We start from the raw sequence: 22749 nt of genomic DNA on the forward strand, positions 1-22749 counted from the left end.
GCGGCCCCTTTGGATGACCAAAGCCAATTAGTATTTAATCAACGTACATTCCCATTACTCTTCGGAGAGCTTTTTCCCTTCTATCCTGTCAGCAGCCACAAATTCATTGGAGAATATTAATGCCAACAGTCTTGAAAAATTTTTTATTTTTCAAATCTAGAACCTTCTTTTTGTGGGACTGATAATACATGGGAGAGGGGCACTGCTCTACAGCACTTCCTTTCCCTTTCTGCATCTCTGAGGAGTTTTCCCTCTGATTAAATCCAGGGAGGTCCATTAGAGACAAGGTGATTCAAGGCTACTTCTGACGTTGCCCACACCAGAAATTGAACCGACGCCAGCTGGAGCCGTTAGGCTGCGCGCCACCCGCGTTAGTGTGGCTCTCGTCCTTTTTAAGGAAGGAACTAAGAGCTACAGACAAGTTAAATGTCACTTAGTACTAGATTTAAGAACTTTAGGAGACTTGCGGCAAACATTCCCCACGTGGTGCAATGCTTTAACTGACAGCTTAGAAGCTAGCCACCTCGTTAGGTAAATCCTCATCACCACACGAGTGTTCGGGGCTACTTCACATATAGCCAATAGCCGGAGCCTTTACAACCTGTATCTGGTTATTTTAATTCCTTTTTCTCCCACAAAGGTACAACTTTAAAGAACTTTTGTAGGCCAATCTTCAAATTAGACTTTGTAAAGCACTGTTCTACCATGCAGATATTTTAGATCACGACTACATTTTATGGTGGTCTGCTGACCAAAAGATACCTTTTTTGCCTGCGGTCTGGTGCCTGCAAGCGTTTGTAGATTGCTGAAGCCCGCTTCTCTTAGCGTAAGAGCTCTAATTTAATGTACATCTGAGCCTTTTGTTTTTAACATAAGCACAAAGTACCCGTTCCTCGGTTGTTGGTGCTTTCCACACTCCCCATTATAAGCAATGCAACGAAATTTCTGACCGCCTGCTAAAGAAATGCTTGAATTATATTTATGTGAGATGAAGTTGCTTAACTGCGCACACTTTATTTCTCTTCTGATACAGTGTTCTGGAGTCTGAGCCACAATTTGGATTTGAAGAAGCCAAGTCAAAGCTACAAGGTATAGGGAGACCTGTGGTGGTGGTTGGAACCGGGTGTTGTGTCAGCATGAGTGTGAGCGTGTTCGTTGTGGCAAGCCTGCTGCCCAGATGACATCGTTCGTACTTGCTAGGGTCAGCTGAAGTACGGGCTGCAGAGGCTCGGTGGGATGTTCCTGTTTGCGTTCCAAAGGAACTGAAATCTGAACGCTTCTCTCCTTGAGCAGAAGCCTTAGCCACACAGATACTCAGCCTGCCTTGCTCACACTATTTTTCATACCTGTTCTAGTCCTGTCAAGCAGATAAGTGTCCTGGGGCGCGCAGCACCATCCACCCTAGGACGAGTTACATGATTCCATTGCTTTCTTATAAAAACTCCGTTTCATAAGAAACGGTACGGTTACTGCTGTAACCGAGCTACTCCCATAGTCAGGAGCTCAGGAACTCTTTGAATCTACACGTTTAACAATGAAAACCTGAGCTCAAATGCTTTAATGCTGAAGCACCTGTAAAGAGACGCCTCCTGCTTTTCATAATGTACAGAATTGCTGTTTGCCCAGAAGAAATGCTAACGTGATTTTGTCTGTGATACAGAACGTCCCTGGTTGGAAGACTCCTACAGTCAGTGGCTAGAGCGACTGAAGGTACGGCTCCATGACTTACTAACCATCGAGCAATTAAATACATTAATCGTAAAATCACCGTATTAAACTTGGGGGTTTTTTAACGGATTTAAAAGAAATCTGTTCAGACAACTCCAAAGAAACTCTGGTAACACAGTATCAGTAATTCAGCAGCCTTACCGTAAAGAAAGGAAGGAAAGGAATTAGTCTGACACTTCATGACTTACCAGGCTTCTTAGCTGAATTCCTTCAGGAACGGCAGCATTTGGAACCCAGCTGCTTTCAGAGCTGCTCCAGAGTAACCACGTCGCATCCCTCCTTTATCAGGGCCCCTATTTCTCTACAACTAGACGCAGAATTTTCACAACTTGCACCCAAATGTAGTGCTTGGATTGTTCCTCTACCTTGAGCAGCCAGTTGAAAAATGACATCAATTTAGGAGCTTGCTGAAAGTAAATAGCGTGTTAATTAGCAAAGCTCCTTTTGCCCCATGTGACCTCTATTACTATTTAATCAAGGTTAATTGAAAAGCTTTCGGTTTTCTGTGTAAATCTCTTTGTTGGAAATGATAGCCAGGTGTGGTATGAGTAGACTATTGCAAATCATCGTGTATTACAGCTTAAAACAAAAATATTAGCTAATCTTACAAAACAGTGAGGCTGAAGGAAATTCAGGTGCTGTCCTCACAATTTTTTACTCGGCATTAAGCATTGTTCACTATAAAAAATTCTACTAGTGTGAACTGGAGTGAACTACGTTTCATAACATCAGAACAAGTGAAAAGGTTAATGGAGAATAGGAAATATCTTTTCATTTTAGGATGTCACTGCCCCCAGCAGTCCATCCTGCCCTTTCCTGGCAGAAGGGAATCCTCTTCACCCTACAGCATGCTAGCTTAAAACAGCCACAAAGGTAGGTTTACCCTGCTAACCAACGCGCTCATGGAGGCAGCTGCCCCTGCCGCTGCCTCCCTGTTCGAGACCGGTATTCCCCAGCTGCACGGCGCGAGAACCCGCTCGCCGCCGTCCCGCTCCCAGCAGGGGGGCACAGCCGAACGGCCGCCGCTCGGAAGCCGCTGAGGGAGGCGCCTGTTCGGAGCTGCTGGAGTTAGGCATGGCTGTACTCGGCAGGTTTAGGGTTTATTAAGAGTGTTTGAAAGACCGCTCTCAAACAGAGTCACGTCAATTAAAGGTTGTTTTAAACAACCACGCAAAGACAGCGTTAGGGAAACCGATTTCTCCTAAGGTCAAGGATAGGTGCTGTTATGCTGCTACTAGATAACCAAAAATGCCAATCATTTCAGGGTATAAAACGTGGGGGCTTAAAGCGAGTAGTTCTAAATAACACAAGCTATTCACCGAAATGAATTGTGAACTCAATCCTGAATACATTGGTTTTCTCTTACAGGAGGGTCCCCCTCATAAATGTGCCTTAATTTTCGCAGATAACAGTGGAATAGACATAATTTTGGGAGTCTTCCCTTTTGTCAGAGAGCTCCTTTCTAGAGGGACAGAGGTAAGTGGTTTGCAGCGTGCATTCGCTGTGTCACAGAGCTCTGCTCATCGGCGAAAGGCTCGCTAACCACCCACCAGGAGCGCGCTTCCCCAGACCGGCGCCTAACATCCAAACTAGGAATAATCCCAATCCCTGCAATGCCCAAGTCTAACTTTATGTAGACTGCGGAAGGCAGCAAAGCAAAGGGGGCCGCAGTCAGACCTCAGTTTGCTGAACAAGGGTCTGAAGTGCTAAAAGCCCCCCGAAATAGCTGGTTAACTGAGGGAAAATGAGGGCGGGGGCCCAGCCTGTCTCCTCGTTTGTGAAACCAGTCAGGCAATGGTGATTTTTAAACAAAGCAGCAGCTCTGACACCACCTGTGGACTGCACTAATCGGTGACCTCTTCTGACCTCTTCACCTCAGGTTATACTGGCTTGTAACTCTGGCCCTGCCCTAAATGATGTCACCTACAGTGAGTCCCTGATTGTCACGGAACGGATAGCAGCGATGGATCCAGTGATTCAGTAAGCGTGGAACCAGCCTTCGTTACCTGTCATACAATGCCTAGAAGGGAAAAGCAAGGTCCTAGTTCATATTTAACTGTGTTTATTAGTGTCTGAAATCTGGAACCTGGAAGTAAGCTAAGGTAGATCATTTACTTTCATTAAGGTGAAAAATTGACAAATCAGATCTTTCTCGAACAGCTTAATTACATTTCTTGTCTATGTCTTTGCTGATAAGCACTCAAGCTACTAAAACATAAATTTTCTGTGTTAAAAAGAGTGGAGGAGAATAAATGTATTTCACATACAGAGTATCCCCAGCGGTGGATACAGAGGTGACTAAGTAATCCTTTTGCTCAAGGAAACATTGTGTTTCTTGGTGAAGTCCTAGCAGGAAAAGAAGGCTTAGCTAGTTGTCGTCTGGCTGATTGCCGGAGCTGCGTGGCCCTGGTCAAGTAGCTGTTTAACATTTTTTTTGTTGTTGTCTTTTTTTAAATAAAGATCTGCCCTGAGGGAAGAGAAGCTGCTGTTGGTTCAGACAGGCTCGAGTTCCCCATGTCTGGATCTAAGGTATGTTGGCGAAGAACCACGCCGCTGCGTGCCCCCCGGCTGTGGGCTGTGCAGAGCCTTAGCTCTGGAGTAGCTCAGCCACCCCCTCCTGCTATGAATCACTTTCACAGAAGCATTAAGGGTTGCTTAGTCTGGCTTTACGGACTTGTAGCACTGATCAAGCCTTCCTAGTTGTTGGCCATCGTATTTATCAGTCACATTTGTGTTCAGCAGCGACCCGTTGTCAGCCTAAGTTATGGATGATGTAAAATCCTGCGTGTGACCAAGAAATCCGCTTGACTATGAGAAGCACTTCATGCTGTTAACCTGTCAGTTTTTAATGACGTCTCTGTGCTGGAGGCAGAACTTACCTGTGTTTTCTGGGAAATCCCAATTCTGCATGCATTTAGTGAAGCTTTTAAAACTACATTTCCATCTCATTTCCTTTGATTTCAAGTGTTCCTGTTGACTGGAAGCAATAATTCCATCCGAAATTCCGTATCCCGCCACATTTTGTGTAAATGATAAAGCCCTTAGAGCCTGGCTTTACTCGCGGGGTGTATAAGGACGACTGTTTCTAAACCAGCCCTCTCGTTTCAGCCGGCTGGATAAAGGTTTGGCTGTGCTGGTCAGAGAACGGAAGACGGACTTGGTGATCATCGAAGGCATGGGTCGTGCCATCCACACGAATTACTACGCGGCTTTGAAGTGTGAGAGCCTCAAGCTCGCTGTTATCAAAAACTCCTGGCTTGCCGATCGTCTCGGAGGGAAAATTTTCAGCGTCATTTTTAAGTATGAAGTGCCATGTAAATGATACGGATCTGGTCGAGTGGGTGAACAGGAGCCGCGGAACGGACTTGCACTAGTTTTACTTTAACTGTAAAGAATGTATTTTTATTATAACAGGGAAAAAGAGTTCACAGGAAATTCCGTATTTATATTGTGCTTTTGTGACTTAAAAAGCAACAATATGATCCACTCTATAGTAATACACACTCAAATATATATATGTATATCACTCATTGTTTATTTTGGTAAGTGTTTATTTTAATGCTGCAGTATTTGTGATGAAAAGACTTTATTTTTTTGTTCTGTGAGACATTCATATAGAAATATATTTAAATGTCAATGAAACCTTTTTTTATACATCTCTGCCTACTCTGCCAGCAACGACACGGCACGTACCAAATAGTTTTTAAAGTGCTGAGTGAATCTGACACTGCATTTTCCATGTCAGCTTTTAAACTTACCTAAATTGTTTCATGCTCTTGCAGTGAATTTCATCGAAGGACCGATCCACCTTCTAACCTAACAAACGTCGCTTACGCTGTGTTTAGGACAGAGCTGCCGGGCTCCGGGAGCGCGTAGCGGCCAACTGGCCAGCTCCGGCTCACTGACAGGTGGAAGAACTCGTAACGCCTGTTGCTTTCACTGCTTGTTCTTGTTACCGGTTGGCTGGGAGGGGAATTCCGCACCTACGCTGAATTACTTTGCAGGAGTTGGCAGTTGAGTCTCACTAAGTTACCCCCAAAGCGAGCGTGTAGCGCTTTGTTCAGGAGCACACAGCTACTGTCCTGTCACAGGCATGTTAGTTTCTGTTGCCGTCGGTTATTTAATGCTGGGACTGATAAGAATTAGGCTCTTTGCTCGCACAGTGCAGTTAAAGCCATTTCCAAGTAACTGAATTTGCTTATTTTTTTTCCCTCCATCAAACATGCAGTACGTGAGTGGCGTGCTTTAACCATGACTTTGCCACCCAGCGCCCGCATGCGTCAGTCAGCCCAGCTCTGAAATGAAAACCGGCTCAATTAGAAAACTATTTAATACGCAACCGAGATAATTGTTCCCCATGAATTTCACAGATTCTTCTTTGAGAGCACGCGAATACCGCACACAGCCACTGCTCGCGGCCTCGCCCTTGCCTGGGAACTTGTGCTTTCACTGACTGGTTGCCAAACTTCACGCTCTCCTGCTGCTGGGTTGCAGCCATCGCGCTCCTTCCGAAGTACTTCTCGATCAGGTCAGCTAGGACAAAACATCCTCTAGAGCTAAAGGGGGAAACTTATCCTGTGATGGGAACCTGGCAAAGGACAAGCCATGTCTTGCATTTCCTCAGTCCGGTGGTTCCGTAGGTGCGTGGCCTCCCGTTCTCAGTCTGGGGCCACCGCAGGGAGCGCGGTTAAGTCAAGGCCTGCATTTTGGGGGTTTATGCAACAATGCTGTCGTTTGTGGTTCAGAAATGACCTCCCCAGTGACCAGCATCTTCTGCTTAGACGAGGGGAGGCGTGCAGTCTATCTATAACTAATGTTTAAGAAGCAGTTGTTCCTGATCAGGGCAGTCAGAAGAGAGCTTTAATTGGCAAGATTGTACCTCATACTGGAATTAATAAGCAGAGGCTTCATATTAACCTAGCCCAAGTCACTTACTCCTACGGGCAGTTCATGTATTTACACAGTAAACTTCTCGACTAACTATGGATCCACCACCTTATCCATCTCAACCTTATTTTACCAAGTTGTTAACCTCCCTTATTTTTAACACTTACACTCTATCCCTTATCAATTTAAATTCTTCCAAGCCACTTAGTTTTCTTCCATATCCAGCTCCAGAAGTGCTCTCGGTGTGTGTTTGTGTTAGAAAACTAACACTCTAGACTTGCAGAAAAACATCTTTCTACAGTGATGTAGTTCCTATGAAATATATATGGTATAAACCTACTACATGCCCATTCCTCAAGCAAAAAATTCCTAAGCATTAGCCCTCCCTGAAGTCTCCTGGCTTTGTCTTGTATTTTCTTTTATACGTAGACGAGTGCACATTTCTTCTGTGAAAACAGAGCAACACGATTTCTGGAAAAGAAAAGGGGGGGAAACAAGGGGGTGAGCTGTTCTGTGACACGGAATCCACCTTTTCAGCGTGCGCAGCCCATCGCCGGAATGGGTGGAGAGCAGGGAGGCCGAGGTGCGCGGTCCGATACTAGTGCAGTTTCATTTACATGTGTTTTCCTGCTTGTCAAATGACTGAAGAATAGCCATACTTGAGAATAAACTTGTTATTGACGATTTACTGTCCTCTGTACACGCTCAGCGTATTGGAATGCAGTTTGGCTGCCGAGGAATCACGGAATATGGTTCTACTTAATATCGGGGGGGATGGGGTGGTGTTATTTTATTATTGTTACCCTGTTCTGGCTACAAAACTATCCCACAGCCCAAGCTATGACACTTCAGAGCTTTAAAGAGTAAATACACAGCATGTCTTCCCCCCTCACCACACCGCACCGCTTTCCTTAGACAAAGCAAGATCCCTGTGGGAATCCAGCGCTGCTGGCACGTGCCCAGCTTGTCCGTGCTGAACGGGAGGGATACAGGGAAGCGGGGAGGGAGATAATAACCGTCACCTACCTTGACATGTCCAGCAGCGTGTCTGCTCTTATTTGACAGCTCCACCACAGCGGCAATCACTCCCAGGGCAAGGCCAATTGCAAGAGTAAGAAAGAGGCCACCCAGAGCCTGGGGCTGCAGAGGACTCCATCTGTCTCTACTTTGGTGAAGGCAACTGGTCTCCCACCACTTGTTACGCAAGTAGTCAAGATCACCTGATTCACGGAGTTTGAGGACAGCAATCGAGAGCTTCTTAGTCCACGGGGATGCTGGCAGCAGTAAAAAGAGAGGGAGAGAAGAGCATGGGAGAGATCACAGCCACGATAACGTTTCTAAGCAATCCGCTGCTATACTACCGAGCAGGGTGAGCCGGGTGCTGCTTCCCGACTGCCAGGGGCTCATTCTGCAAACAGAACGCAACAGACTGAGCCAAGTGCTTTTCTCAGATACCAGCCAGGCCTGTCCAACCCACAGAGGTACGGTAACACTTGCAGAGTAGTGACAGAGTCAATCTGAGAAATACAAGCAGTCACACTCCACAAGGGAGCAAGCTGGCTGCCCTGCTAACTGCACAGGGGGCTCGGCATTACCGGGACCGAGGCAAAACCAAAACAACCCCCCAGAACCCCCCAGGAGCCAGTGACACCCCCGAGACTTGGAACTTTTTGCACATTACAGTTCCAAATAAGAGTCGGTGAGTGCTAGTGGTAATTCATCTACAGAATGAAAGCATTGCGTAGCAGGGTCACCCATTTGTTTATACCACGTTATTAGTGTCAGTGCAGAAAATGCCTGCAAGTTTCAGGAGGTGGCTGTGCCTGGCATTTTGCTCTGTCCACCTGCTACTTCAGCCCCATGAAACCCCAGTGGAGAAGTGGGACGCAGGTGGTGCTCAGTGACTAACCCTGGGTAGTGGCAATGCCGAATCCTCTGGCTCCAATAACTTCAGGGGCTCTGATCAAATTGCAGTGCCTGGCAGCTGCAAGGTCCTGAGAGATTGATTCGCCAATGAAGGCATAGTTTGATTCCATCACACGCTGAACTGCTTCCTGGTATGTTTTGACTAAAACGTGGTCTCGTCTCTTGTCCATATATTCATAGATCATCTGATGGATGGGATTCTTGGAGTTCTGCAGCCCAAAAATCCAAGAGTCAAACTGAAGTGTAAAACAATCATCTGAAAAATCTGCATATAACATGCAGTGGTTGCAAAACAATTTGGAAGATAGGAGTACTTCAAACCACTGCCCTTTGAACCCTCTGTACTGAAAACCAGCGTTCGGCTAGCATAGGTTTCCTCTCTAATGCACGGTGCTACAGGGATGTAAGTATTCAATATTTGCCACCCACTCCCAAAACAACCTCTGCAGGCATCCAGTTCACGTATCCAGAAACTGCCTACGTCAGTCTTCATGTTCAAGGTGCACAAGGATAACCCTGCAGACTAGCACCACTTTCTTAGAATAGAATACACTATAAAAATGTAGCTCTTTGCATGCTTTTCTCTCTGAAGAAAAGGTGGAAGAAGCGAACAACAGACACCAATCACATTATCTGACATATTACAGGAAAACTGATGGAGCCCAGTGACAAGGGTGGCGCAAGGACCATCAGGCATGAGCTAGTCAACTCGGCCCCAGCTTAGCAGTTCTATGGCGCGCGTGTGTGCACAATTAGATTCTCTGCACCTTGAAGAAGTAGAAAGTAGAGGAGCCGTCCAGTGTCCCAAACTCAAGCTTTCTTTGCTTCACAAGATCTTCAAAAGTCTGGATTGGGAGCTGCTCGCTGCCAGAGCTCAGCAGAGCGGTGAAGTTGGCGATGTAGGCAGCCAGCAAGGCGATGGTGAAGAGCCACCAGACGGCAGCGATGACCCGCACAGAGAGCGCTTTGGGCCGAGGGGTGACACCTGCATGACCAGAAGCCAATAAAACGTATGGGAGGTGACGTGCGGTGAGAAAGAGCCAGAGCGCGTTACATCCATGAGCCTGAGTTAAAGACTTCCTTTGAAATGACTGTAATAACAACTTTGCCAGACTGCAAAACTTGCCCTGCAGCTACTTAATGCACAAGCCTGAAAAGACCTACTATGGCTGGTTCGAACTGCATCAGTACTGTGTGCAGTGCAGAGCTGAGGGAACATCAGTGGCCAAAGCCAACCACACACTCCATTCTGCAAAGCCCAGTGCAATGGCTGGCTTGGCATTCCCTAGGGCAACTCTTACAGCAGAAAAGGCGCATTCCTCAAGTGAAGCCAGCCATCTGTACAACTCCAACAAGTCTGTAATCAAAACTCCCCAAACCGGGAGTTTCAGCATTGCCTGGCGTCCCTGTCGGAACATCATCTCCCTCAGCAGGCTAGCACGCCAGTGTCACAGGCAGATGAGAGCTGGAGATAGGACCAGCTTAAAAACCCATCCTGCTCCCATGGCTCCCCGGTCGCAGCCCTCCCAGCTCACCTTGCAGTGCAAGTGCTCCTGCTCCAAACCAGAGGCTATTTAAGAAGGTAAAGTGGTTCTCTTCATTCTTTGGCTCATTCCATTCACAGGGGCTGAGTCTGTGGGAAAATCACAGGATAAAGCCAGATACTCAGGGAGAAAAAGTATAAATAATCCTGTAGTGTGACTGCAGCAGTGCCAATAGCCTGGAAACACCCTTTCCTTCCATGGTAGCTCCTCCTTCCCTTGAGTTCCAGTTTAACCAGTGCAGAGGAAAGTACTCCAGCACAATGGCTCAAGTAGTTTGCAACAGTGATGGCTCAGGGGTCCTGTCACGGGTTTGCCGGACATTTTCTTCCTGAGCCATGGGATAATCCAGTCTCCCTGGCACACCTAAGTGGCAATACTGGCTCTGTCCCCTAATATCAGACTGAAGGCTGCTCCTTGGAGCAAATCCTTACCTATAAAGATTATCTGTAAAACTAGAAAAGCAGCAATAGAGCTTCTGTTCCAGACTGCAGCTGCGAGGGGCCTTGGTGCAGCCTCATCGAGAAAGGGGGAGAAAGCTGAGTCCCCTGGGAAGGGGTGGACTGGTGGCAGGATCTCTTCCACAAGTCAGTGCAGGACACAGCGACCTGCACATAGTCTGTGCATGGTCGAAGTTCAGAACAAACTCTGATACAAGTGAGAAAGAAGAGCTGAAATACAAACACACAGTCCTTTTAGTAACCCTGGGTAATCCACATCAAGAGATATGGAGCTCTTCCTGGGGACATCCTACTCTTAATGCTGTCTTAATCTGACATGACTTACGCTTTATTAGCCCTAGTTCTGGACCTGCACTGAAGGTTCCTCAAAGCAAAATGCACCCTGGACCTTTCTTTAGAACCAAGATCTTTTCATAGCTGAGAAAGCAGTTGACTTGAACAAAGTCTGTGAAAAAAATTCATTTATACCTGGCAACAAGAAAGAGGCAGAAGCATGTCAGCACATAAGCAAATAAAAGGCCAGTCCAGGTCTCCTTACTGAAAGGAGCCAGGAAGTGGAAGAAAGACATCTCCTGAGAGACCGTGTCTTTCCGAAGCAAGATTCCAATCCCGGTCTGCAGGAACGGGGTGGTGAAGGAGACCACCTCTTCCCTTGCTGACGTGACTGTCAGTGGAGCCACTGCAATGTCTGCTTCCTGTAAGATGGAGATAAAAAAATAATCAACCATCCAAACTACCTGAAGACCTCTGTCACTCAAACAGAATGCTTCCCAAGGTGAGCGGGCATAAATCTACACAGCAAATCACTTCCCTCTGTCAACAGAGAGCAACAGACTGCGACGGTGAGCTCCAAGAAATAGGAGAGTGTTCCATTTTGCATTGTTGATAGTGGGATGATGGTTGGTATCTGGGGCTTCTGGTTTCCTGCGAGAGCATCACGCACAAGCTGAGGCTGCGCACCATGAACCACAGTGGTTCTGTTTACCAAAAACAGAAGGCACGTTCCTTTCTTTTTCTGGCTGCAGCATCTGCTGACAGCTGGTCACAGTACTGAGTTCAGAGGAGCAAAGGAGGTTTAATTCCAGTGTTACTGACAGATGACAGAAATCTAGCCAGAGGGAATGGCACATGATAGGGTAAGATGTGCGTTTAAGCGTCTCCTTGAAGAGCCTAAGGGATTACCATTCTCAAAGAGACCCGTTTCACCTAGTGGTTACGTTCAAGGTAAGTTCCCCTTAAAGCCATTATCTTTGTTTCGTTAGTGAGCTAAGGTGTCCGCACAGTCTCTCAGACTACAAAGAAACACCGAGTAGCCTCTGAGACATGGCAAGCCCTGCACCAAGCATGCCTTGGTGCTCTCGGTGATTTCCTGCTATGGCCATTGTCTCCTTGTTCCTTAGTTTCTGTATCTGCAGGACAAAACCAACTCCAAGTCTTGCTATTCCTCAGTTCTATACAACAGCCAGAATGACTCCAAGTGGCTCAGTCCCTGAGCAAACTCTAATGAAGTCCAAGAGCTGCTAGCACTGGTCTTTCCTTCTAGAGCTGCACTTCGTCAAAAATATAAATTGAAAATTACCTGTCTCAAAATCTCGCCAATCATGCCTGTCCAGTTCCCGTTGGAAGAGACAGCGCCATACTGCCCATCTCCCACCACCTTCACCTTGTAGCTGAAGTGAAGCATTGCAGCAAGCGCTTTCAGCAGATCGATGCAGTATCCCTCCAGTTCTGCACTTCTCACCATGACATAAGGGTCTTCCTGCATATTGAGAGAAAAATACACAATTACATGCTCCCACATCTGCTCTGCAACTCATTGTGAGTTAAACCTTTTTTTTTTTTGCAAACCCTCCCTTAAGACCTCTGTCCACACTATGGGGGGGACAACGTTTCCAAACTCTAAACATATTCACTGGAGTCGTGTGCCATGACCAGTCACGGACTACAGCTCCGGCAGGACAGCTGCGTGCTGCAAGCCACCGGTGCCACCGAAGTAAGCGTTGATCTTCTCAGCCTAGAAGTCCAAACACATTTCATTTGGCCCATCAAAGCGTCAGAGGAGGGTCACATGCTGGTGCAGGACCTGACATCAGGATCAGAAAATTTCCTGCTGCAACTTCTTCTGAATAGTCCTGCTTGCCTGCGGCACGTGGTAATGCGCTTTTTGTTTTTTATAGCCTGTTTTTAATCCCTGCACACATGTGGTCTGTACATATTTCCACTGCAGGACAGAAAAAACATGTAGGTAACATGGCAACACTTAGACGTAGCTAAACAGAGTGAAGAGGCCTGGCCGTCTTCACAGAGCCGTCAGTTACAGCAGCGTATGCCCGTCCGTTTGCGGGCTGACTTTGGTAGCCCTGGAACCCTCCCATTGCAAACTACAGGCAGCTGGCACCTGTACACCATGGAGCCAGTGCTCCAGAAACACTGTCTGCGATGAACAGGGGTATCAGTGTCAAGGACAGCCCAAAAAAGCACCTGCAAATATATGGGTGTTAAAAAAAAAAGGCAACATGTAATTCCAGCTGTCTCCCAGTGTTGTGTCTTACTGTCCTGTGCCTTACCAGGATAGTTGTGACAGTCAAAGTCGGAAGACCCTCTCCTGGTCCCCTTGAGTCAGTGCCCTGCAAATCAAAAAATGAAGAAATAATAATTGGATTTTAAAGTCCCCGACATGGCTCCACCTATCTAGGGTGTACATTATGACTCGGGGAGGGTGTTGGCAGGGGTGCGGGCATGTGTTAAACCAGCTAGAAATCTGCCCCTGGACACTGCAGCAATCTCACCACCACCGTTCCCTCACCGTAATCAATAAAATCACAAGCATTTCACTTTACTGCGTGTTGTCGGCATAATTTGTCCGAATCAAAACCACTTTAAATGTTGTCACAATTCTTCAGGTACACAGTGCCTACGGTCTTCCGAAGAAAGCAATTCATGTTGCCGGTAAAACAGTGGGCAATTAAGGTCTCATTAGAGAGCAATTGCAGGAGACACAGAACAGTAGGAAACCTGAGAGGAAACGTGGATCCTTTTCTGCGCAGAACGCTGGATCCTAGAGTGCATCTTCCAACCTTAGAGTCACGCAACTCAACACGATTTCTGATCAGAACTTCAGAACAATTCAAGTTTTTGCCAGTAACACAGTCTAATTCTGTAGGATTTGTTGGTCTTAAGTGTATCGCATTCTTCTAATATTACACACTAATTTTGCTAGAGTGCGAGAGAGCGTGTATATGTACATATATGTATGCACATATATATATATATGCAGTACAAGATCTGCAAAAGAAGCTGCAGTTCTTCCAGGAGCTGAATGATCTTGTCTCAATTCTCCCTTTGCAATAAAAGGATTCGAGGGATGAGCCTTGTCTTTGAAACTGTGATCAGAAGTTACCCAACACAGAGTGTTTGGGAAGCAATGCTGCTGTTGTCAGATAAGCTAAAATTTGCTCTTAGACCAAAGCAGAAAAAGTCACATTTCTTTTCAGGTCTGTTCAAAATATTTATGCCTACGGAACAAGAGGGTGAATAAAACAAAATACAAAAAAATCCTGACCTATCCCCCTCGCTTGGCTTTGCCAGAATTTATCAAAGGTTTCAAAGTGGTTCTTAAAAAAATCTCAACAACATACTACAATTCTTGTAAATATACCAGAAGAGTATTTTACTGGGCAAAGTTACAGGGTGCTGGTAGCAGGAGGGTGGGAGGGGTGGCATGGGGTGACCTCTGCGGGAGCTCACGAGCTGCCCAGCGCTGGGCACGGCCAGTTCGAGCTGGCTTAGAAATGGACAAAACAGACCCGCAATGCACCAGAACCGAACGAACCAAACAAGTTCATGGTGCCTATGCAAAAACTTCTTTAAAAAAGGGTGGTAACTGCTGGATGAGAGACAAGGTCAGGTCAGGGGAGTTGCCCTGGCAGGGGCAAAGGAGAAAGAAGAAAGCTCCCAGAGCAGGAGGGAGAGGAGATTGGGAGAAAGGCCAAAGAAGAGCCGCCCCACGCATGAGCAGAAGCACAAGAGCCACCGCAAGGAGGGACAGAGAGGAGATGCAGGAGGCGGCACAGCTGTAGCGGGGCTGCAGTCCCTGGAGGAACCTGCACAGCAGCAACCGAGCAGGAACCACAGAACACTGGCCCCAATCTCCCGTGCTGCTCTGACGCCTCACCACAGGGGCCGAGGGTAAAATGTGTGCAGTGAGGGGACTGGAGACCAGAAGAGGGGAGGATGAGAGGGGAGCTGAGATGTGTTTCTCTGGAGTATATTTTATCTTGTGTTTATTTCTCAATGCTAGAATCAACAATTGGAAGTTTATGCTAATTGAAACTGATTGAAATTCCATGAGTTTCCCAAAAGGTCTCTTTTTTGCACACAACGGGCATCCAGCATGCTTTGAGCTTGAGAAACGAGCTGAGATTCAGGTGGCACAAGTTCTGCCTCCACATGTGCCATTTGGAAAATTAATTTCATTTCCCAGTGGTACCATAACCAACTCTCCCATCCTTTTTGATTGGAATGGCTTTAGGACAAGCACTGTCCTGCACTATATGACTATATACATGTTCTAGCAGGTTTGATTTTTAGTGACATTTGCCATCGTTCTTCTAAAGCCTGAAGAATTACATCTTGCACAGACCCTTTTAATGTTAAGTGCAAACTTTTAGAAATGAAACATAAATCTTAAGAACTAATAAAGGTATCTCTGCATGTTCATATGTGTCTGAACTTTCTTCGATGTTAAGAAGTTTATAAAGATCATAAGTGAGGCAATAATTCTGAGGTTTAAATTCTATAAGCCATAAAGCCAGGGCTATAGGCAGATTATTCCCTGGGGCATCATTGAATTTTGAAGTCTGGACCAAAGATTGTGTAAAAACAAAGCACAGACACACGGACAGCATTAGAAATGGCCATTACTAGCCATGAAAAGTATATTTAAAATAATAACTCTTCACAGATTAAAAGCAATGCACACTATGACCACATCTACTCCTGGATTTAAAAGTTAAGACCTTTTTCACATATGCCTTCATTGGTAGCTCTGCACCAATCAGCTTAAACATACCTTACTCACAGCACCATCACTCCTTGCAGTTCCTGAAAAAAATAAAGCCAACAAAATCAACTTCTTGCAGGGCTCATATTTACAGCTCCTTAAAAGTGAGGTTTCATACCTGCATTTCATATTGCACTTAAACAAACAGAATGATTATCCTCGCCTCGCAAGCTCACAGCGCAGCTGACTTGCAGCAGTTCTGTTTCCTCAGTCACAGCACAGTATCAGCGTGACCCAAACAGGAGCAGAAATAGACACAGCCAGATTCAGGCTGCAGAAGGTTCTGACTGTAACCGAATGATCATGGCTGTCACACACTGAGGAATGGATTCTGCAGAATCCATTGCCTTATTTCTGTATTGCTGTCACTGTCAAGGTGAAAAGCCAGCTCTCTTGCTACTTCACACGACTAAGGTTTCCCCCTAACTCTGACAAAACCTGATCTATATGCCTAAATAAAACCCTGTAACAACCAAAAGTTCGTCACCATTAAGTTGCAAGACACCAGGTTTTCTTATTCTTCCCTTCCCGTACTAATGATAGGTTCCTACCGTCAAAGCAGCCAAAGGGGTTGCAATCACTGGGGTAGAAACCCTTCCCACCATGTCCTGCTCCATCCCCCCTCAAATTATAAGCACCCTGACTTTTCATTACTGTGAAAATTAAAACCTCCAAAAGGGCCACGACCAAAACCAGGGACCAACAGTGACAGCGCTAAAGAAAGAGGGACCAGGACGCCTGCTCTGTGTTCCCGTTCCCTGTATCCCATCTAGGAACAGGGAGTGAGGGAAGTACATAAAACTGACGGAGAGTTTAAGGGAGATGAGAGCCAGCGCAACCCTGTAGACTGCCCTGGAGTGAATGCCAAATGTCAAACTGTCAAATCCGCTACTGACCTTTTCTGTATTACTTCTCCTTCCTGTGCCTCAGTTTCCCGTTTGTAAAACAAAGCTAATGATACTCCCCTCTGGTAAAAACACTGGGATGCACCCATAAAAGTACCATCACAGAGGTTAATCATGCTGCTGGGTTCTGCTCTCTGCTCTGCTCTGGGACTTTTAACAAGTCCTGTTATATTATTTGATCCACAGCTTCCCTTTTCATAACACTCAAGAGAATACCTCAATCCCACCCTATCTGCAAGAGAACTAAACCACAATGACTGAGATGCTGAACTAAAACCACAATTGTGTCACTATATGACTCATTAATTGCCCAGGATGTTTTCTCTAGAATGTGTGCAGCGTTGCTCCTCGGAATCAAAGAATTCACAGTGCAGAAGCCAAAAATCCCTCAAAATAAAACAAAAAAATTTAGGGTGTTTTTACTCTTTCAAGCAAAAGCTGTGAGTTTTTCATTAAACATAACAAGATATTCATTCATTATGTATTATTTATTCTTTGGTTTTGCATTTTCTGGCCTTGTACTGAACTCTACATTATTGTAAAACAAAACCTGCTTTTTCCCTCTCCACTACAGTTCTCCATGGGAGCTGGAAATCATCACAAAGGAGTTCTCTTGTCTCCCTTTAGAAACTCATTAAAGCCAGTAAAAGCTTTTTGAGGCTCCTTTTTGAAGACCTGCTAGGGTTTCTTGGAAGAAAACAGTCTGTACTGAGGGCTTCAGCTCCCCCACAGTGGCACTGGATGCAGCTGTTCAAAGCTCTATTGTAAGGACTCCTGAAAGGACCAGAAGTAATCAAGTTGCAGCACTAACTTGAAGTTCATTGCAGTGACACTTCTCAGAAGCCAAGTGCTCATTGTGAGAATCCTTTGTGAGCGTCTACAAAAACATGAGACAAAGAAAAGGGGCTCATCCCTGCACTCTTGTTCCCCAAAGGCTGGTGGCTGCAGGAAATAACTGTGGTTGCAAAAATCAGCCTTGTCCATACCCCGTCCACTCTGAGCATGCCCAGCCTTCTAAGAGAAGATGACTCCCCCCTTACCTTCAATCCTAAAATCACAGAATGGTTTGGGTTGGAAGCGACCTTAAAGATCCTCTAGATCCACCCCCCTGCCATGGGCAGGGACACCTTCACCAGAGCAGGTTGCTCAAAGCCCCGTCCAACCTGGCCTTGAGCACTGCCAGGGATGGGGCATCCACAGCTGCTCTGGGCAGCCTGTGCCAGTGCCTCAGCACCCTCAGAGTGCAGAATTTCTTCCTTTTATCTAACCTAAATCTGTGCTCTTTCAGTGTGAAGCCATTACCCCTTGTACTATCACGACATGCCCTTGTAAAAAGTCCCTCTCCAGCTTTCTTGTAGGCCCCCCTCAGGTACTGGAAGGCTGCTCTAAGGTCTCCCTGTAGCCTTCTCTTCTCCACGCTGAACAACCCCAACTCTCTCAGCCTGTCCTCATAGGAGAGGTGCTCCAGCCCTTGGATCATCTTCGTGGCCCTCCTCTGGACTCGCTCCAGCAGGTCTGTGTCCTCCTCAAGTTGGAGGCCCAGAGCTGGATGCAGCACTGCAGGGGGGTCTCATGGGAGTGGAGCAGAGGGGGAGAATCACCTCCCTCACCCTGCTGGCCAAGGCGCTTTTGATGTGGCCCAGGATATGGTTGGCTTTCTGGGCTGTGAGCGCACATTGTGCGCTGGGTCGTGTTGAAAAAGCTTGTAGCACTGTTAAGAACTGGCTACCTCACCCCAGTTTTCTACCCCATCCTCCCTCTCTAGGCTAGCACCCTTGCCTTTGAGTCCTTGCCAACATTCCCCCTTTTGCAGCTTGTGACCAGGAGAGACAGCTGAACTAAAAGAAGAGGCGACAGGTGAGGTGGATTACAGTTTTGGAGTACACTGGGACATTCAGGGTGAGAGAATTGTCAGTGTGAGAGAATCTGACCATCCTCACAGAAGCAAAGGGCTGAAGTAACTGCAACCTGAGTGAACTGCTGCTACCATAGCTATGCACATACCAGCTCTGGACAGACAGGAGACGGGGCTGTGGGATGGACAGGAGGGAGAGCAGAGGAAGTGACATTGCTCTCCCATCCCTCAAAACAGAGCCAATTTTTATCTCTCAGTAATTTTGCAAGGTCAAGCCTGAGTTTGCACTCCAGGCGTGGAACACCAAAAAGCCACAACCGGATCAAAACAATAGCTTTCATTGTTCAGTTGCAAAAGCAAGCTCCCCAGCTCCTCAAACTGAGAGCAAAGTGTGATCCAACTGGCTGATCGCTGTGCAGAAGTCCCTGGCAGGCTCCTACTACTGTCCCTGAGGAACTTCAGGGGGGCTGTAGTGTTACCCTTTGCCTACAGAAGTCTGGGGACTCACAGAGCTGACAACTTCAATGCACTAAATCCCTTCTTCTTCCCAAAACGTGCCATGAGCAGAGGGGCTAAACAAGAAACGTTATTCACAGAAGAACAAGCTAATCAGTGTATCTGCAATTCAAGGGACCACAGACTCAGAGTGCAGCTTTAACCACAATAACGGTGTTCAAGGACTCCTAACTACCCTTTTTCCTAGGCTTTTCCTTCTTCTCTCATCTCTGTCATCTAATTTACAACTATAGCAGCAAAGACACTTAGTAACAGCACTCATAACATGATGAAGTCACAATCACAAGGTGTAATGAGAAGGTAGGCCCTGCTGAGGTCTTAACAACAAACTTGAAAGCAAATTCTTAGATTAAGACAAAATCCTGTAAGCATTAGCAGCTAAAGACTAAAATAATTAACACCCTGTGAAGAACAAAACCAGATTTGGATGCAGCCAGCATTTTTGGATCATTTTTCTCACCTGTTTGGCTTGATTCTCTCAGGAGCAGCACGATTGCAATCACACAGAACATGAAGTGAAGACCTTTGTCCATTGGAGCAGAAATATCTACTTTCTAAAGGAAACTTCCTGCTAGAGATGAAAGGCAAGTAGTTAAAGCTGGTTTTACAGTTCCTCATTGCTGGGTTAAAATCAGTGTGTCCTGGATTTTCTGCACCTCATTCTGAAGAGTCCCAATTGAAACAAAGGTCTCCAGGTGAAAACACAGTCACTTCTGGGACCAGCCATATCAAACACTAAAGAGAAGATGCTGGTGAACACTTGGCTGCAGCAAAAAGGATGTGACCCTATAAAGTGGATTTATCCACTGGTTGTTGCTCTGTTCCTCTTCCAGTTGGCTCTGCACAAGGGAGAGGCATGGCACTAGCAGTGTGCAGGCTCTGGAGAGAGGCCGCTGTAGGTCTGTGCAGTAACGAGGGGCTGGACGAGGCACCCACCCACGGGTTTGCAGGGAAAGGAGAGGCAGCAACTGAAGCGGATGGCTCCTGACTAGGCCCTTATGCTCTGAGAAATGGGAAGGTGCTATTAAAGCAGTTTTAGTAGCCAGTGGAGGCACTAATAAAACAACCTCCTTGAGGAGGTTCTCATTTGGGGGGCTTAAAAGCAAAACCTTAATTTCACTTTCCATTCGGGTTGCAGAAAGCAAAGGTGTTTATTTCATTTGCACCAAAACAATCTGAAACAAAGCTGTTTCGCCCTGCATCAAAAGATGTGAGAAATGGCTTCTGAAGTCCTCTTTTGTCTTAACCTCCTACTCTTAACCGAACAAGGAAAAAAAAGGGGGTGGGGGGGTGGGGAGGGTGAAACCCAGCATATTTTAGTAACTTTTTTCATTTTGAATTCTGCATCAAAATTTCCCCATGGCTTGAAATAATTGTACATTTGTCATTGTAAAACAGCAACAGAACTACGAAAAACAGTAAATGCCAGGTTATGTCAAGTCCCAAGCTGCTGCAATATTTTTGATTGATAGTGTCAAACAAGGTTCAGGGCACCACTACCCCAGCAACTACAAAAATCGTACTAAAAATGCCCAAGAAAACTTGCCATTTAGGAGACTACATAGGCAAAAATATCCCACATATGGTATTACTTGGTTCTGGCTGATGCTCAGAAAACACTGGCTTCAGTGAATCTTACCTCATCAACTTTTATTAAATTTTCCCCAAACCCATGCTCCTGTGAAAACCCTTGATGGTACACAGCTCAGTGGTTTCCCTCACTCATTTTCTCTACACTCTTCACTTAATAAAAGAGGTGAATAAAATTTACACAGAAAATTCTTTCTGGGTTAAATTTAAACGTCGTCTTTTTTTTGTTGTTGTAAAAATTACTTCAAAACGGGAATATTTTGATCCTTGCGAAAGGATCAAAGGAGAGGGCTGACATTTCAGTTATGGATGAGCCTACGTTTTCTAAAGAGTAATTGTTGAATACTGTCAGCTGTTGCCAGAGCAGCGCATGAACTGAAGAGCTAAATCACCCACCAGGGCACATAAAGGAAAAGTAGCAGTAGTCTTCAGGATGAGCCAGTGAAGAACTGAATTTTTCCTGGTAGATTTAACCTGTAAATTACTGCTAATTTTTCCTTACAATTTGGCACATACTACAAAATGATCTTTTATTTCAAGCTTTAAAAAAAAAAAAAAGCACTAATCAGAGCTGGTAATATATTGCTTGCATCACCTTGAAAAGGAGGAGTTGTCAACACACTGGCTGCTGACTGTCTAAAGGAACAAATGGAGCGTAAATATGAACAAAAAAGAATTTTTGCAAAGGCTAATACACTTCCACAGCTCAGATTTAGTACTAGAATCATTTAAGGACAAATGGAATCAGAGAGAGAATAACGGGAGGGCAGAGGGGTTTAGTGCCTTCCAGCATGCGAAGAGCTCCTTACACACTGCTTAAGTTAACCATTGCAATACCCATTCACCATCTACCTGAGGAGGTGCTACCAAGTTTCCTCATGCTGGCTTTACAGCAAAACAAACTAAATTAAAAAGTTACTTTGCTAGAATCAGCTTTCACTCCTCAGAAGGTTTTCAGGCTTTCAAAATGTAAACCAAAACCACGACACTACTCCTCAACCAGTCTTCTGTGCACAGTGCTGAAGGAAGGCATCAGTATTAAAAGAGCAGTGGAAAAGATGAACAACCGCCAGCTAGGAAGGAGACAGCCTGTTGCACAGGCTCTGATCCTTGTCATCTAGAACAAGAACAGCAGTGATTGAAGGCAGTATCTCACTTACAGCAATTCCTTTAGCCTCTCCTAGTTCCGTTTGTCTGACTGGGTACTAGCAGAAGCCCCTCGATGAACAGGCACAATGAAACTGCTGGAACACTGAATGCTCACAGGCATTCAATGCTATTATAAAGATAAAAGAGAGGGAGGAGCCAGGCTAAGGGGCTTCTGCAGAACATGCCAGCTGGTACTGCAGGCTCTCGGGGCACCTTGGGCTTTGGGAAAGAGAGGAGGAGACTACACCAAGCAAAACGACAACGTTTGGAAGCAGTTTAGTCCAGCAGCTGAATATTACATTGAGACTCAGAAAATACTATTACTGGCCTGCTGCGTGGTCCTGTAAAAGTCCTCTCTCTTTAGAATAGTGTCCTATGAAGCTGTGCCCATCTCTCCTGTCTGTGGATAGCGTAAGCTGCTCAAGACTTTCTCTACTCTGTGACCGCCTTGGGAGACCACCTAGGGGACTCGTATAGAGTACCAAACACACACACACACCCCCGACCATTACATACACGTAGTATTTCCTCACAACGCCTACACAGCTGAAGGAAGGTCTGAACTTCAAGGTAAACCATTAAATTCCTCTCTGGATTGTATGGTTCTGTTTAATACAGAGGCACAGAAGTGAAATTCCTGTCCCCTTCATCCTCCCATGTACGGGTTTCACTTCAATAGTGAGCTGAAGTACAATCCTACCAGGTGGCTGGTTTTGTTGGGCCAGGCCATTTATAAGGCACTGTAACAGCAAAGAAGCGCCTTCAGAGGAATTCAGCAGAGTAAACTATTACAGCTCATCCTGCAGGGGAGGTGGAACATGTCCACGCTTAAATAAGAAACAAAAATTTACTCCCCACTTGACTTTAAGCACTTTTCAAGATGGAAAACTCTCCAGCAGCTTGCACACCCTGGCCTTCTTCCCTGAGCTTTTTCTGCACATGCCACTGAGTAAATCACTTATTAAACATCAACACAGCTTGTCTTCTGCAGAGTCAAAAATTGCTTACATTTCAATTAAAAAATGCCTGGAAGACTGCACTCGGTGAAGCTTGAGTTCAAGGGCTTGACTCATAGCTCACTGCAATTACGGGGAGTCCTTAGATCACTTCTAATGCACTTCAGATGGTG

General features: G+C 45.9%; 2 protein-coding genes across 5 annotated transcripts in view; one reads left to right on the plus strand and one right to left on the minus strand.

Moving 5' to 3' along the window:
* Positions 1-7301, plus strand: part of PANK4 (pantothenate kinase 4 (inactive)) — a 26694-nt gene extending 19393 nt beyond the window's left edge. The window contains exons 14-19 of one of the 3 annotated variants that reach the window (XM_064470220.1): positions 1034-1089; positions 1661-1710; positions 3097-3204; positions 3608-3708; positions 4189-4257; positions 4837-7301. In XM_064470220.1, the coding sequence (XP_064326290.1) occupies positions 1034-1089; positions 1661-1710; positions 3097-3204; positions 3608-3708; positions 4189-4257; positions 4837-5050 (598 nt within the window). In that variant the 3' untranslated portion in view covers positions 5051-7301. Of the gene's footprint in view, positions 1-1033; positions 1090-1660; positions 1711-2508; positions 2602-3096; positions 3207-3607; positions 3709-4188; positions 4258-4836 lie in introns of those variants that run through there. The other 2 variants (XM_064470222.1, XM_064470221.1) reach the window with 2 other exon arrangements.
* On the minus strand, positions 5244-21812 carry LOC104053461 (probable glutamate receptor). Of its 2 annotated transcripts, none has more exons than XM_064470223.1 (11): positions 21632-21812; positions 19342-19449; positions 15615-15646; positions 13111-13170; positions 12123-12302; positions 11012-11238; positions 10077-10174; positions 9309-9526; positions 8525-8750; positions 7642-7889; positions 5244-7086 (listed from the first exon to the last, which is right to left on the minus strand). In XM_064470223.1, the coding sequence occupies exons 2-11, from the start codon at positions 19412-19414 to the stop codon at positions 6985-6987; spliced, it is 1464 nt and encodes a 487-aa protein (XP_064326293.1). In that variant the 5' UTR covers positions 19415-19449; positions 21632-21812; the 3' UTR covers positions 5244-6984. The 2 variants fall into 2 exon arrangements, with proteins under 2 accessions (XP_064326293.1, XP_064326294.1); XM_064470224.1 differs by having other exon boundaries at positions 19342-19452.
* Positions 21813-22749: the final 937 nt, after the last annotated feature.

Source organism: Phalacrocorax carbo, chromosome 20 (genome assembly GCF_963921805.1).
Source record: "Phalacrocorax carbo chromosome 20, bPhaCar2.1, whole genome shotgun sequence".
Lineage (NCBI taxonomy): Eukaryota > Metazoa > Chordata > Aves > Suliformes > Phalacrocoracidae > Phalacrocorax > Phalacrocorax carbo.

What these genes read in the sequence shown, in the direction of transcription:
- LOC104053461 (XM_064470223.1), bottom strand. Translation starts at nt 19,414, where the DNA reads ATGGACAAAGGTCTTCACTTCATGTTCTGTGTGATTGCAATCGTGCTG. An exon ending in GAGAGAATCAAGCCAAACAG is followed by an intron (nt 15,647 to 19,341) that starts GTGAGAAAAATG and finishes TATTTTTTTCAG; the next exon opens with GAACTGCAAGGAGTGATGGT. An exon ending in ACGCTGCTGGACATGTCAAG is followed by an intron (nt 7,087 to 7,641) that starts GTAGGTGACGGT and finishes TTTCTTTTCCAG; the next exon opens with AAATCGTGTTGCTCTGTTTT.